Here is a 13,980-nt window from a genome sequence, read left to right as displayed (position 1 = left end):
TTGGTAGGATCATGTGTTCGCTAACATGTTTTCTTCCATTCAATGTGCTTTAAAGGCGAACAGCTGGAGCTGACAGACTGCGCAATTGCACTAGCAGTCTGGATCCATTGTAGGTCGCGGAAACCATAAGTTGGTTTTCCCATGGCACGGCTCATATCATTTCCACTCAGATTTCAGATATTCTATGACTTAAAATTTCATGATTTTGCACTGAAAGAAATGTATCATTTGAAACAGTGATTATAGTGTCAGTATCAGACCTTGATTCATATTTGAAAGATAGCTATATTCACCTACATGTTTAGTAATAATACATATTGTAATATTTATAGGCCACATACTCTGCAGTCAAGTCACACTCATTCTCTACCATCGACTGTTACCAGCCTTACTGGAGACATGAACTCACCATATATGAAACACTTTGTGCACTCAAAGTCTCAACAATATCGTAGACTGAAGACGGAATGGAAAAACCTTGTCTACCTAGGCAGGTCAAGGATTCAGGTAAAAATGACATATATTCCTAAATTACTGGCTGATACTGGTGAATTGATGCTAACTGATTGGCTTGACTAGACAGCGTAAATGATAATTGTCTTGTTAAAGGCACAATAGATGAAATATCTGAAATTCTCTGCAGTTTTCAAAACCTTGATATTACCTTTTTAAAAGTACTAATATAACTTAAGGTTCAGTCTAAAAGTTCAAAAAAACTTCTAATGAAATCAGTTACTTAATAAAAACTAATATTTAATGATATGTGGTGTAGATACTATTATAATAAGTCTGTGTCTAGTCCCCTGGTATAAGTGTTGGGGGGCTGAAGGGACTGATCTGTCGACAGTTGTTCCTCTAAATGTGCATGAACTGCAATGCAGATTGGTAAACATATTACTTTCAAATCTTCACTTTGTTTTCTTGCATGAATGGTTCCAGAATTCAACATTAGACATTATTGTTCTAAGTTTATTTACATTTGTAATTATCATATTATTACTTGAAGTATTCACAATATTTTTACAGAGAAGTTGTTTGATGTTCAGTCATTCAGCGTCCTTTCTACATACAAGACCATGGAATTACCTTGTATTCATACATGTATAAAAATCTTAATCTCTCTGTTTCTTGTATATAGGGCCTTGGTTTGTACGCTGCCAAAGATCTGGACATGCACACAATGGTGATAGAATATATAGGAGATCTCATCAGGAATGAGGTGGCCAACAGAAGAGAAAAAACATACGAATCTCAGGTTTGTCAGCAAGAATTTGTACACATATTGCAGAAAATTTGGTTCGGATAAATTAGGAATTCTTTATAAAAAGTTTCATATATAATGAGACACAACACCAGGTTATGTTAATTTCTAAATTAAGATTAATTTGATTCATAAACAAAAAATAAGTGTTGTTTTGTGACTCGGATAGTATTTATTTATAAAAACACACAGTAAAATAAGTAGAAAAACTCCTTAAAAGTATTAGTTATGCAGTAAAATTTGAATGTAATAAAGCAGAAAATTATCTTTACTTTATCATACAGCATCTGGAAAATTTCAGTTCTTTGTAGGTTTTGAAAATGAAGATATTTTGGCAATAATCTGGAGGCAAGATTGTCCCTTTAAAAGTTATTTAAACTTTTGATCAAATTGGTTTTCGTTCAGAATCATTTTATGCAGTTTGTGCCTTTTCATGTGTTTTGAATGATACATCGTTCATTTCTCCTATAGAATCGAGGTGTGTACATGTTCAGGATTGATAATGACACCGTTTGTGATGCTACGATGGCAGGTGGGCCAGCACGATACATCAACCACTCCTGTGATCCTAATTGTGTTGCTGAGGTTGTAGATATTGATAAAGAGGGGAAAATCATCATTATAACAAATAGACGGATATCTAAGGGAGAGGAGGTGAGAGGTTTAATGAAAAAAAGCATTGTCGTTTGTGTAAATGTATTTATCTACGATCAGTATTAAAGGTTACAGGCCTTCGTGGATGAGTGGTTAAGATTGCTGACTTTAATTCCCTTGTGTATCACCTTTGATGGTTCAGGCCCCGCTAGGGTCTGAACTGTGTCACTGTGATTTGAACCCCAACAGAATGAATAAATTGTTATTTGTTTTACATAATAGATTAACCGCTATGTGTATTGGTATATCAGAAAATATGTTCTTCTTAAGTTTTGGTCAAATAAAATGCGAAAAGTATGAAAATGGGTACATCATGCCTAACCGTACTGAAGAATTTATTGTCCCCGTCACCTGAATATTACTATCGAAAACCAGGATAGCTGCATAGGAGTCTAGTCAGCTTTGACATGGCTTTGGCTTTGCTAAAACCTGTGCCTTTGTCTTTGCTAAAACTTGTGCCTTTGTCAAGCTTATTTATTTGTTTATTTATTATATGACTCATTTTATAAATTGCTGGTCTATGGTTTGGGCTATTACAGATTTATAGTTCAATAAGATTTGCTTAGTTAAAGTCAAATATTTCAAGATAAAAACCCTTTTAAAAAAATTCTCATTCAAATATCCACTCTGTCTGAACATGCTAACTGTGAAGTTATTGAAATTTTTAGGCATTTTTTGTCTTGGTTTGGAGCAGAACAGTTTTTATGGGGTGATTATTTATGAATTAAAAATGTTTATAAAGGTATAATAAATTGATAGGATTGAATAACATGGATTGACTTAACCATGAAATCTCAGAAAATTTGTCCACCACTGATATAATGATTTCACAGTATTATTTGTTGTCAGTCATTCTTTGTTTAATAAACATCTAATCTTTGTGGATGCTTAAAGATAATTTTTTAACACTCGTTTATTTGTTGATTAAATGAAGACTAATTGCATGCATATCTATTGTAAATGTAGCATTTCTGAGTTTGCTTTTACTCATTTTGGTTTGCAAATAATCAAGGCCTTAAAATGGTTTATTGTCTGAGTTACCATGGTCAAACATCTGCAGGAATTTATCCACAAGAGCATGAGCCCAAGTAATTAAATATCTTAAGTAACTGAATGACAAACCTAGGTATATCGGACTATAAACCACAAGACTGCCTCGTATATTTTCATTCTTATACATGCTTATTGAAATGTTATGGTAAAAATTATGCTTGACCTCGCTTATCCAAGTAGAAATGAACCAGACATCAGACAGCATTTGGAAAGAATTGCACTCTAATCAAGTAAAATTGAAATAATGAAAGAAATCACTTAAGAACTATGAAACCCATGAAGATGTAATAATTTCAAAGTATATGTTTATAAAGGTAGATTGGTGGACAGCAATGAATGTTCAGCCGCTTACTTTCTTTTGTTATTTTGGCATTGTTTGGCTGTTAATGAAATTGTCATGAGCACATTGTTTCCTTCAACAGCTGGGAAATGCTGAAATTAACTATATAGAAAATGTAAACCTACAAATATTACTGATTATCATTACAGGTCTACTACCTTCATTTATAGGAAACACAAAATGTTAATAATAAATATTTATACTTTAAATAAGTTAAGCTTAAGAAGAAATCAATCTGGTGGAGGGTAAATACTGTGAAATATTTAATTTCGTGGGTATTAAATTTCATGGTTTGGATACAGATTTGTGGGTTTTAACTTTTCAACCTAAAATGAGCGGGAATTACACTTGTTTATTGCGATTCATTTCTTGGATATTGATATTGACCAAACCACAAAATCTACAAAAATAATCCCCCACGAATATTAATGATTTCTCAGTAGCATAGAGAAAGAGACTAACCTTATTGTAGCTTTTGTTTTTGTTCTTGTTACAGCTAACGTATGACTATCAGTTTGATTTTGAGGATGATCAGCATAAAATACCTTGTAACTGCAATGCTGCCAACTGTCGTAAATGGATGAACTAAGTGATCTTGTTACCATAGTGACAGTGACTTGGCATCTTGTCATGGTGACTGAAGTCGACATTTCATCATCATTTAATAATGACACGTTGATGGAGGCTCGATATTGGTTGCTATGGTTAATTGGAACTTCAGTTGTATCTCCAAATGGTTCTGGAGACAAGTCCCGTATTGTTGTCATAGTTACCATTTTGGTTGCTATGCAGCAGGGAACTAAGTGCGCTTATTTCTCCTCATGGTTTTGGAGATGAGTCACATGATCTTGTAGTCATGGTGATTTTCTCAACAACCTAAAGTAACAGCAATAGGAACTCAAAATTTTGAACTTCATACATATCAGTTTGCTATACATGTTATTTTGTCTGGGTAAATATGTAAGGATTTTATTGTCAGTTAGTTTTTGTATATCTGTGATAAATATGCATAATAAGATTATGGTTTTTACAGCTGTCATATGATTACCAGTTTGACGTGGAAGATGACGCAAATAAAATACCCTGTAACTGTGGAGCCTGGAACTGTCGCAAGTGGATGAATTAAAGATCTGTTATCTATAATTACGGAGCAAGGAATTGTGGTAGATGGATGTATTGAATATCTGTAATACCCTGTAATTTCCTGTAACTTTGAAGTGCAGATTTACCAGAAGTAAATGAAGCTCTTGTAAAGTAGAGAGTGTGGAAATGTCATAAGTTTATGAAATAAAGGTATAAAGTCTCCAGTAAGTGGGAGTGTAGAACTGTAATAAGTAAGTAAATTGAAGATCTAAAATAGAATGTGAATTTGTGACAAGTGGATGAAATAAACATTTGTAATATCCTGTAACAGTCAAGTGTGGAGTTGTGACAAGTGGATGAATTAAAGATCGGAAAGCTTTTGTAACATAGAGAGATATACATTGTAATTGTCACAACTTGATGAGTTACAGACCGGAAATCCCAATTAAATAGAAATCGTGATGATATATGGATGACTGGAAGATCTAAAGAGTATTCAAGGACAGATGCAGAACTGCATGTTTTGAAAATTATGTGGAAAGAAATAAGTAATCAAATATATGGTCATTGTTCAGAAATGTTACAAGATGGAGGGAGATAAACTAATGAACTGACAAACTGAAATAATTGTCTGTTTTGTGGCAGACATGTTATAGGATACATTGCCAGTTGTTTAAAATTAAGTACAAATTGTTTATTCCCTTTCTAATCATATAAATGTTCTCAGGCTTTCACTAAAGTATTCTTACCAAAGCTTGAAGTCGTGTAAATAACTGAAATATGTTTGTTATACCTGTAAATATATATATATGATACTTTCAGTGGATTGTACATTGTATATAAAAAAGCAAAGAAAAATCTCCAAATCGTGAACAAAACATATTTTACTTAACATACAGAAATAATTTCCATGTAGTTGCGAAAATATTTGTTGTGAAGAGGGACTACTTTTTATTTGCCAAATCTGAAGAATCCTTTTATCACATTGTGTTTGTTTTTGTTACTGGATATTGTTCATTGAGAAGAAAACTGTAAATAGCACTACCTCAGAAAAACGGCATGGTGTGTTGTTAGTGAGTTAATCAGTTGTATATATTTGTGGTTTATAACTTTATATATTGAAGTCATTTCATTTGGAACAAGTGCAGTAGATATTCATACATTGTGCATACACATCTATTTCACATTTGTTGGTATTTCTTTTGTACAGTATTGATATTGAATAAATGTTTTGATGAAATCGTAAGTACAGCAGGTTTTATCATAAGCCCTTGTCAGTTATTCATGGATAAATTATGCAATGTTTCAATGGATTTTTATCCGCCAGTATAAATTACTTGTTGTTGTTATAGAAGTGTAATTCTTTTTGTATGCCTGTAATTAGTTTTGAACTTTAAAATTCGGACCTTTTCACTTTCTTGGAAAAAGCAAAATGTAGTAAAATTATTTGCCTTAAAATGTTTTTCATTTAAGGTGAAAATATTCTGTTATTGTAGAATATAATACTCTGTGGTATTTTGTGTCTGTTTATTCTACTTAGTGCTGTTTTTGGAAAGAAATAAGTTTTCTTTGAACTTGATAAAACAAGCTATTAACATACTAAAGCTAAATCACTTTAAAAGATACCCTGCATCATTATTTTTGGACGTAACATGATTTTGGATGTTTTTCAACTTGAACCTGATAAGAAGATTCAATTAATTAAAGAAAGTAAAAGAGAAAACTGCTATGTAGAGCAATAATACATCTTCATTATAACTTTTGGTTATTGTAGTATGCTAGATATTTTATCATCCGGTGTGTTTGAAAAAAAAAATGTAAATGTGGAACAGTGTGTTACAAAGTGCTAATACATCCAGCAATAAGATACACCTTTCATGCAACCAACATGTTGTTGTCATACAGGATGTTTTGCAGTCATCATTTATACCTCTGTGGGGTACTGAGAAATTATGGGCATGAAAGTTTGTGGTTTTGACCAAAACGGCTATTTCTTGGGGATTCATTGGTGCCATCTTGTATAAAATGAATAGAATTGTCATTAGGTTTTAACTTTATGGATTTAATATTAATGATTTCATAGTAATTAAATGTCACCCTTCATTACATCTGTAGGATAGATAGATGTTTTCACTATCATTTATGTATATATTGCCATGTATAAGTTATTTAACACTTGCAATTATTCCATGGAATATGATCTCCATTTGCTAGAGGCAGCAAGATTCAGAACAAGGGAAATAACTGTGTTGTCAAGTCTTGTAAGAGTTTAACACCCTTTTTAAAATAAGGGAGGTTATTTATGTAGTTTAGTATAACTTGTGTGAAGTCACTTTTGTTTTTTTGTGTGTTATTTTTCCATGTAATTATTCAATGATCAGAGCAAATAAAGCAATAGTGTTAGGGATCACTTGAAACAGCTCTGATATGTAAACGAGGTTTGGGGACGGTCCTGTGAGTGATCAGTTTTAGTTCTGTTCTGGTTTAGTCATTCACATGCTGGAGATTTAGGACTGGTCTACAAACTATGTACTTAATTTTAATTTATAAATGGTGAGTGGAACAAATACAAAAATGTGCTGTAATTTCCGAAATCCCGCAGTGTAAATAGGCCATATTTCATTCATAGATACTTACGGATTAACAGTAGAACTGTTGATTTTACTTAAATTTCATGTTAAGTGACTTACATCAGATTTTTGTTCAGCCCGAGTAGGCTACTACAAATAAAAATATTATAGCTTTGTAATTTTACTGTGATGTAACTGTAACACTGTAACAATGTTTAAACTACTAACTGACAAGTTATTCTAGTCAACTTTTGCATGTTGTTTGGAAAATTACTAGACAGGGGAAGTTTTTTTGTGCTGAACTTCGAAAAGTTTAAATTAAATTTTTTTTTTTTTTTTTTCAAATACTACCATAGCCCTCCAGTATTGACAGTTCGTAAAATGGAAGTATCTTTTTAGGCCAGTTTTTCTTGAATCCAAATTATTATGCTTGGTTGTGCACTGTTGATGTATATGTATCTATTTTCTATATTACAGCAAACCTTGACAGCCATAATTGAGAAAAAATCTATAGCAAAGAGTGTTTTAAACAGTATTTATGCACGATGGGCGGTTATATGTTGGGCTCAATAATTTCACGAGGGTGCAGCTTGAGTGAAATTATTTGTTTGACGTTTTACCGCCCGAGTGTATAAATACTGTTAAAACACAGTTTTCCTATAAATTATTTCGGTTCTAATATGCCCTTAATCTAAAACAGTAGATAAAATACAGTAGCGCTCTTTCTTGGTCGCAACAAAAACATTGACGTCATTTTAGCCTAAGAGTGTTTTAACAGAGAAAAGCATATTAGAATAATTATTAAACTTGAGTAGCATGAATTGTTTGGTTTTAATCCTAAGTACTAATTAAATAGGCATTTCTCCAGAATATATGTCAACTTTCAGCATTTTAGGCATTTTGAAAATGATTTTGTTTGTTAAGAAAATTAAGTGATTTAGAAATAAAGTTATTTAGGGAGTTTGTGGCACACTTCCTAAAATAAATTGTTTATTCTGTAAAATGTGTAGAAAGCTCCGTAACGTGTTAACCCTTATCATGTTGAACACGATTGATTCTGCCTTTGCGACCAGTGTAGCTCATGATCAGCCTGCACATACATGCAGTCTGATCAAGATCTGCACTGTTTGCTATTCAGTCGTATCTTTTTGTTAAGCACCTCTTTTAAGAGCTAATGGTATAGTCCAAATTGAAAGATAGACAAGTTCATTATAGGAATTCAGCAGGATAAGGCTAAAGTCACGCAGTAAAAATGTGACATAAAATGGAAGGAATTATATTTCCTACACATAATAGATAAATTTGAATTTGTTTTGTGATATTTGATTCTAAATACACATTGCTGTTCTTTAAATTTTGTTCCAAAATTTTGGTGTTCATCAGGGTGTATGTCCCTTTAATCTAAAAATGGTGTTATATAGAGTTTTATTTCACTGTTATTATGTACATAGCAATGCAACATGCAGGTGAATATTACAGAGTTGGTGGCTGTTGGTGTGATGTATATACTTGCTGTATTGTTACCATGATTTTCACTTACATAATGTACCAGTGATCATGTTTGTTTTGTATATGTTTTACAATTTATTGTGTAGTCACAGTGTTTTTGTACCATTTCTTAAAGAGATTTTATATCCTATGTTTTGAATTGCAAAGTCTGGTACGGTTAATAATACATTTATAGAAAGATATTTTCCAAGTTCGTTTTGTTTTGCTTCATGTTTTGTGTCCCCTGAAGAAAAGCGGGTATGTTGATTTGCTCATCAATAGAAAACACTTGGACCAACAGTGGTCCAACCTTTCAGGATGATTTCCTGTGGTCAGTAGATGACCCTATTATGTGGGGTTAGTTAGTTTAAGATGAAGGTCATGGAGAACTTGAAATCAGAACTTTCAGCCATCGAATACCTGTGATCAGTAGTTTAAGAGGTTAAGGGTACCGAGCTTTAGTCTAGACTGAAAAAAAGAGAATGTTTCAGTCTACAGCCGTCAAATTTCATGGTAAGTTGTTGACCCTTGATGTTTTAGAGGCAAATAGTGCAAAGCTCAAGCTCGCAGTCACACCATGACTGCAAAATGTTCATTAACTTGATAGTGTATTGGCCTGGAAACCAGCCTGTGGTTAGTAGATAGATAGATAGATTTGCATATATACATCATATTCTATCACAGCATTTCAAACGCATCACACAAAATATCACAATAATGTATCACAGAATTATTTGATCACGTTTACTAGCACATAACTTATTTCTGTCTGTAATAACATTTTTATGAAATCATAGTAAGCTTACAGATACCTATGCCAACACAAAACCTAGCCCATTTTAGTCGGACTTGAGGGGGTATGGGAGTGTACCGAGGAAGATGTATATATGCAGGATAGCCCATAAAGGTAAGACTTGTTTCCAATGGGGTCCTTTTAAAATTTGTATATTATTTCAAGTGTCAAAAGGTCGCTGTCAAATGTAAGATGACCAATACTTTTAGAGATCAACGTCTGGTGGTCAGCAGATATCACCTATTTGTAAAGGTCAAGGTCGCAGTGACCTTCATACTGAAAATAGATTGTGTTTTGTATTTTGTTAATGGGTATTAAAGGAGTGGTCATCTGTTAGGTTTACACCAAGGTATTTCACATTTGTTACGGTTTCAAGGATCTTGATTAGGAACCTGGTATTTACTTTAGTTGGAAGCACATTTCACATTTATGATCATGTTGTGTTATTGATAATAATGTAGACAGCTGTGTCCTCAGTAAAAAGTCGGACCTGGGATTTAACATGATCAGGTAATTCATTAATATGTAGAAGAGAGGAGCGCCCCGAGGACAGATCCTTGAGCCACCCTGGAACTTCAACAGATATATAGACATTTAATTGTGATTGCAGCTAACACAGCTTATATATTTAGCCAAGTGAAGGATGTTTGATGAGGACTAAGGATGAAATAATATTTTCAGGTAAAAAGTAAGCATAGTGCATCTTTAAAAGGAACCTGTAATAAAACAAATGCTTTGGTTAAGTCTTTTCTACGCTGTATCGTATTAATATATAAATTAACTAAAGAAACTCGATTGATTAAAAAAAACAAACAGAACAAACAATTATCTAGCCAGGACTTAAATCTTTCCATTTTTAACACAAATGGACACAAAACCATAGAATTAAACAGAATAATAAGTATAACTGTATTTGATTTGCAGCATCTGTATCTACTTTGACGTTCAGTTTGCAGCATAACATATGTAGAGCGTGTTGAATGTTCGGAAATACCCACTTATATTGCCATCTTAAAACAACTTGTTTACAAAGTGATTCCAACTGATAGTGTATAATTCCGAACTATAGTATAGTAGATACTGTCGGTATAGTGTATTAAAGATATTACCTATTGAACTTTTTAAAAATAGACAGTTTGTTTACAATGATAAACATAAACATTCTTTACATTATTACTTGCTTTTTTTAACTAAGAACTTTATAAAAACAAAACATAATTTGTATTTACAGAGAATCCGTATCTAAACCTAAATTTGCAGAAACACAGCACAACATCTTGACAACTTTCTACAAGATTAATGTCCGAAACATTGTTTCAGTAAACATTCTTATACATGATGCATGTGCAGTGTCATAACTGTTCAAAAATGTCTAATTTAACAGTATTTGCGTTCAAACAGAAGTTTGTCTGTATTGTCCAATAACTCATCTGCCATGCATTCAGGGTGAAATCTGCGCCCACAACTGGTGCATGTATGGTTTTTCACACGCATAGCAGTTATGTGGACCTTGTGCAGGGATGTATTTGGTACCCCAAATTCTCTTTCAGCTCTTGACAGGCTCATGCTATTGCTTCTCACGAGTCGCCGCATCCGATCATAATGACGATGTTTAAAACGAGCCTTTAGGATGCCAACTTGATCCATGTCATTCATTTTACAAAGTAGATTTATTTATTAATTTATTTATTTATTGATAATCTAGCACTAGTTATTTGCTTCAAATATAATATAACTCTATACTTATTTTGGATAAACTGTTCCCGATATTGTTTGGAATTAGCCACACGTTAATTGATAAGTATATATCTAATTCCGAACGGTCTATTTAATCTTTCAGTGTTTTCCATAAGGAAAAATGAGGTTAATTCCCATCCTATGGGGCACTCGTGACATAAGAATTCCATCAAAACACTGTCAGCTATAAAAACCAAAACTTCTAGATCCTTATATATTACTTACACCGAAATTCAAAAACAGAGAAGAACGACTTAACTGCAAGCTGTCTTATAAATTCTGGTCTGTTATTTTGAAAACATGCGCCTCAAAACTTCGTATCCATTGCAATATGGGACTGAATGTTATGATATCACCTATGTAACGTCGTGGGTTAGACCAGTACCTTTCAAGAATACAAAAATGTCGTTGGAAAAATGTGTTCGGAATCAGTATCCCCCCAGTTCGGGATTACCCACACCCGCTCTATTGACATTTCTACTTTTGTTGCTGTTGTGACATTCCTTAAACCATGAAATATTGCTGTTCCGTAAAATGTAAAAAAAAAAAAACCAACAAACATCTAGTGAAAATAGACATGAAGTGAAGCAGTTAAAATCGTTTCAGAAATGTTTAAGCCTCTGTCTGAAAAACATCAAAAAAATTGTTTCTAAAATTTCATTGAAATTATTTCAACTTCTGTTGTAAATATCTTCTCTGAATAATATTTATTTTATACTTGTAAAGATGTAAATGTCTGATCACACCGAGACCCAGGAGCAAGACTGCACGATATGGAAACTATATATGATTTAAACGTACGGCGGAAAGATTTGTTATAGCGCTTATACAACAGTTTTTTGTACTACTCTAGAACGCACTTAGATATGCTTTGCATGTATGATAGACCTGTCACAAGTAAGGACACAAAGGGTCGTGCTAAAATCAGATACGAAAAGATAATTGTTGCTACAGCTATAGAGTCAGATGTGACTGAAAATATTTTTTAAAACCGTCCCTAGCACTAACTAGAAGGTATGTTGACCCATTTAGGAAAGAAAAATGTTTATTGGAGAAAGGCGCTCACAAATATTATTTGTTCAAAGAGGCCAACGCTCTGTAGGTGAAATTTCACAAGTCTTACAATGTGAAAATTTCAATTACATCTACATTCGGCAATAAACACAAGTAGTGAAGACTGGTGATCTGGCACCGGTGCCGGATCACTTCCAATACGGTGCCAGATCACCATCCAGGAGGGAGGAGGGTGCCATATCACCATCCAGGTGCCCTATCACCATCCAGTACGGTGTCATAATTTTTTACTAGTAGATAATAAGAAAAGGTACATTCTTTCGTAAAAGAAATGGAGTGGCCCTGAAAAGGGCCGTTGTGTTTTGTGAGCTGTTTACTTCTTTGCCTTCTTGTAGTTGTTGATAGATTTCATGTGTGCACCTCGAAATGGATTTATATCAGTAAGTACTTACAGGACTTATTTGAAATTTCATTATTTTCATGAGTTGGACTGAGACAATCAGGGTAGATAACTATGGACAGATTTTATGTCAAATTACCTCCCTTTATTTCAAATTAAAATGGGTATATCTCCGTAACTAATGAAGATACTGATCTGAAATTTCAGTTATGTCTACAGATGGACTTGGACAATCAGTGAAGATACATATTGACTGAATTTGACAAATTACCTCCCTTATTTTTTATCTAAATGAATACACCTTAGCAGCTTCTAATGAGATTGGTTTGAAACGTTATTTATGTCTTCCATGGTAAGAAATAGTCATATTAGATAACTCTTGATATAACATTTATCGATATGAATACTTTACTAATATATTGTTGTATAGGCGTGTATTCTGTATCTTCCATATGCATATACCAATGCATGATTACCTCCCCTGATTCTAATAAAAAAGGATAAGTTATCTCAGTAAATATTTATAGAACTCATTTGAAATTTCATTATTGTCTTTAGTTGGACTGAGGCAATCAGGGTAGATAGGTATGGACTGATTTTATGTCAAATTACCTCCCTTTGTTTCAAATTGAAATGGGTGTATCTCCGTAACCAATGAAGATACTGATATGAAATGTCATTTGTGCCATCAGATGGACTCGGACAATCAGGGTAGATAACTTTTGACTGAATTTATGACAAATTACCTCCCTTTATTTTATGTAAACGAATATATCTCAGCAGCATCTAATGAGATTGGTTTTAAATGTTATTTAAGTCTTCCAGGGTAAGGAATAGTCATGTTAGTACAAAAATGCAGCATTTGAGCCTCAAACTTGGTATGGAAATTGGCCCTTACTAGGTCAAAAGGGACTGTGACAAGAAAAGGTTTATCCTGATGATATATAATGTGTATGCCTATGTGCTCTATGTCAAACTTGATCATATCATTTTGAGCAATGGTACTCAGGTGAGCGATACAGGGCCATCATGGCCCTCTTGTTTAGCTCACCTGAGCAATGCTCAGGCGAGTTATTCTGATCGCTCAATGTCCAGCGTCTGTCTGTCTGTCTGTCAACATTTAGCATGTGTATGCAATAGAGGCTGTATTTTTTAACTGATCTTCATGAAATTTGGTCAGAATGATTACATTGATGAAATCTAGGCCAAGTTCGAAAATGGGTCATCTGGGGTCAAAAATTAGGTCACTAGGTCAAATGAAAGAAAAACATTTTGTTTGCGATAGAGGCTGTATTTTTGAACTGATCTTCATGAAATTTTGTCAGAATGATTACTTTGATGAAATTTAGGCCAAGTTTGAAAATGGGTTGTTTGGGTTCTAAAACTAGGTCACTAGGTCAAATCAAAGAAAAACCTAGTGTATGTGATAGAGGCTGTATTTTCAATTGATCTTCATGGATTTTGGTTGGAATGATTACCTTAATGAAATCTAGGCCAAGTTTGACAAGAGCACCGCCTTGCAGGTGCAGACGCTCATCTGATTTTTTTTGTCTCTGTATAATAGAAATATTGTCCTACCCATGATTT

General features: G+C 33.4%; 1 protein-coding gene across 12 annotated transcripts in view; it reads left to right on the top strand.

Annotated features, from left to right (window-relative positions):
• The window catches only part of LOC123560649 (histone-lysine N-methyltransferase 2C-like), a 108,055-nt gene extending 99,403 nt beyond the window's left edge, over positions 1 to 8,652 (top strand). For 11 of the 12 annotated variants that reach the window (XM_053553333.1, XM_053553340.1, XM_053553332.1 and 8 more), the window contains 4 exons: positions 333 to 507; positions 1,139 to 1,255; positions 1,733 to 1,915; positions 4,342 to 8,652. In XM_053553333.1, the coding sequence (XP_053409308.1) occupies positions 333 to 507; positions 1,139 to 1,255; positions 1,733 to 1,915; positions 4,342 to 4,434 (568 nt within the window). In that variant the 3' untranslated portion in view covers positions 4,435 to 8,652. Of the gene's footprint in view, positions 1 to 332; positions 508 to 1,138; positions 1,256 to 1,732; positions 1,916 to 3,804 lie in introns of all 12 variants that reach the window. The other variant, XM_053553329.1, reaches the window with a different exon arrangement.
• Positions 8,653 to 13,980: the final 5,328 nt, after the last annotated feature.

This window comes from Mercenaria mercenaria, chromosome 10 (assembly GCF_021730395.1).
Source record: "Mercenaria mercenaria strain notata chromosome 10, MADL_Memer_1, whole genome shotgun sequence".
Classification (NCBI taxonomy): domain Eukaryota; kingdom Metazoa; phylum Mollusca; class Bivalvia; order Venerida; family Veneridae; genus Mercenaria; species Mercenaria mercenaria.
Note: the sequence above shows the minus strand (reverse complement) of the source record. Positions and strands in the feature narration are given on the sequence as shown.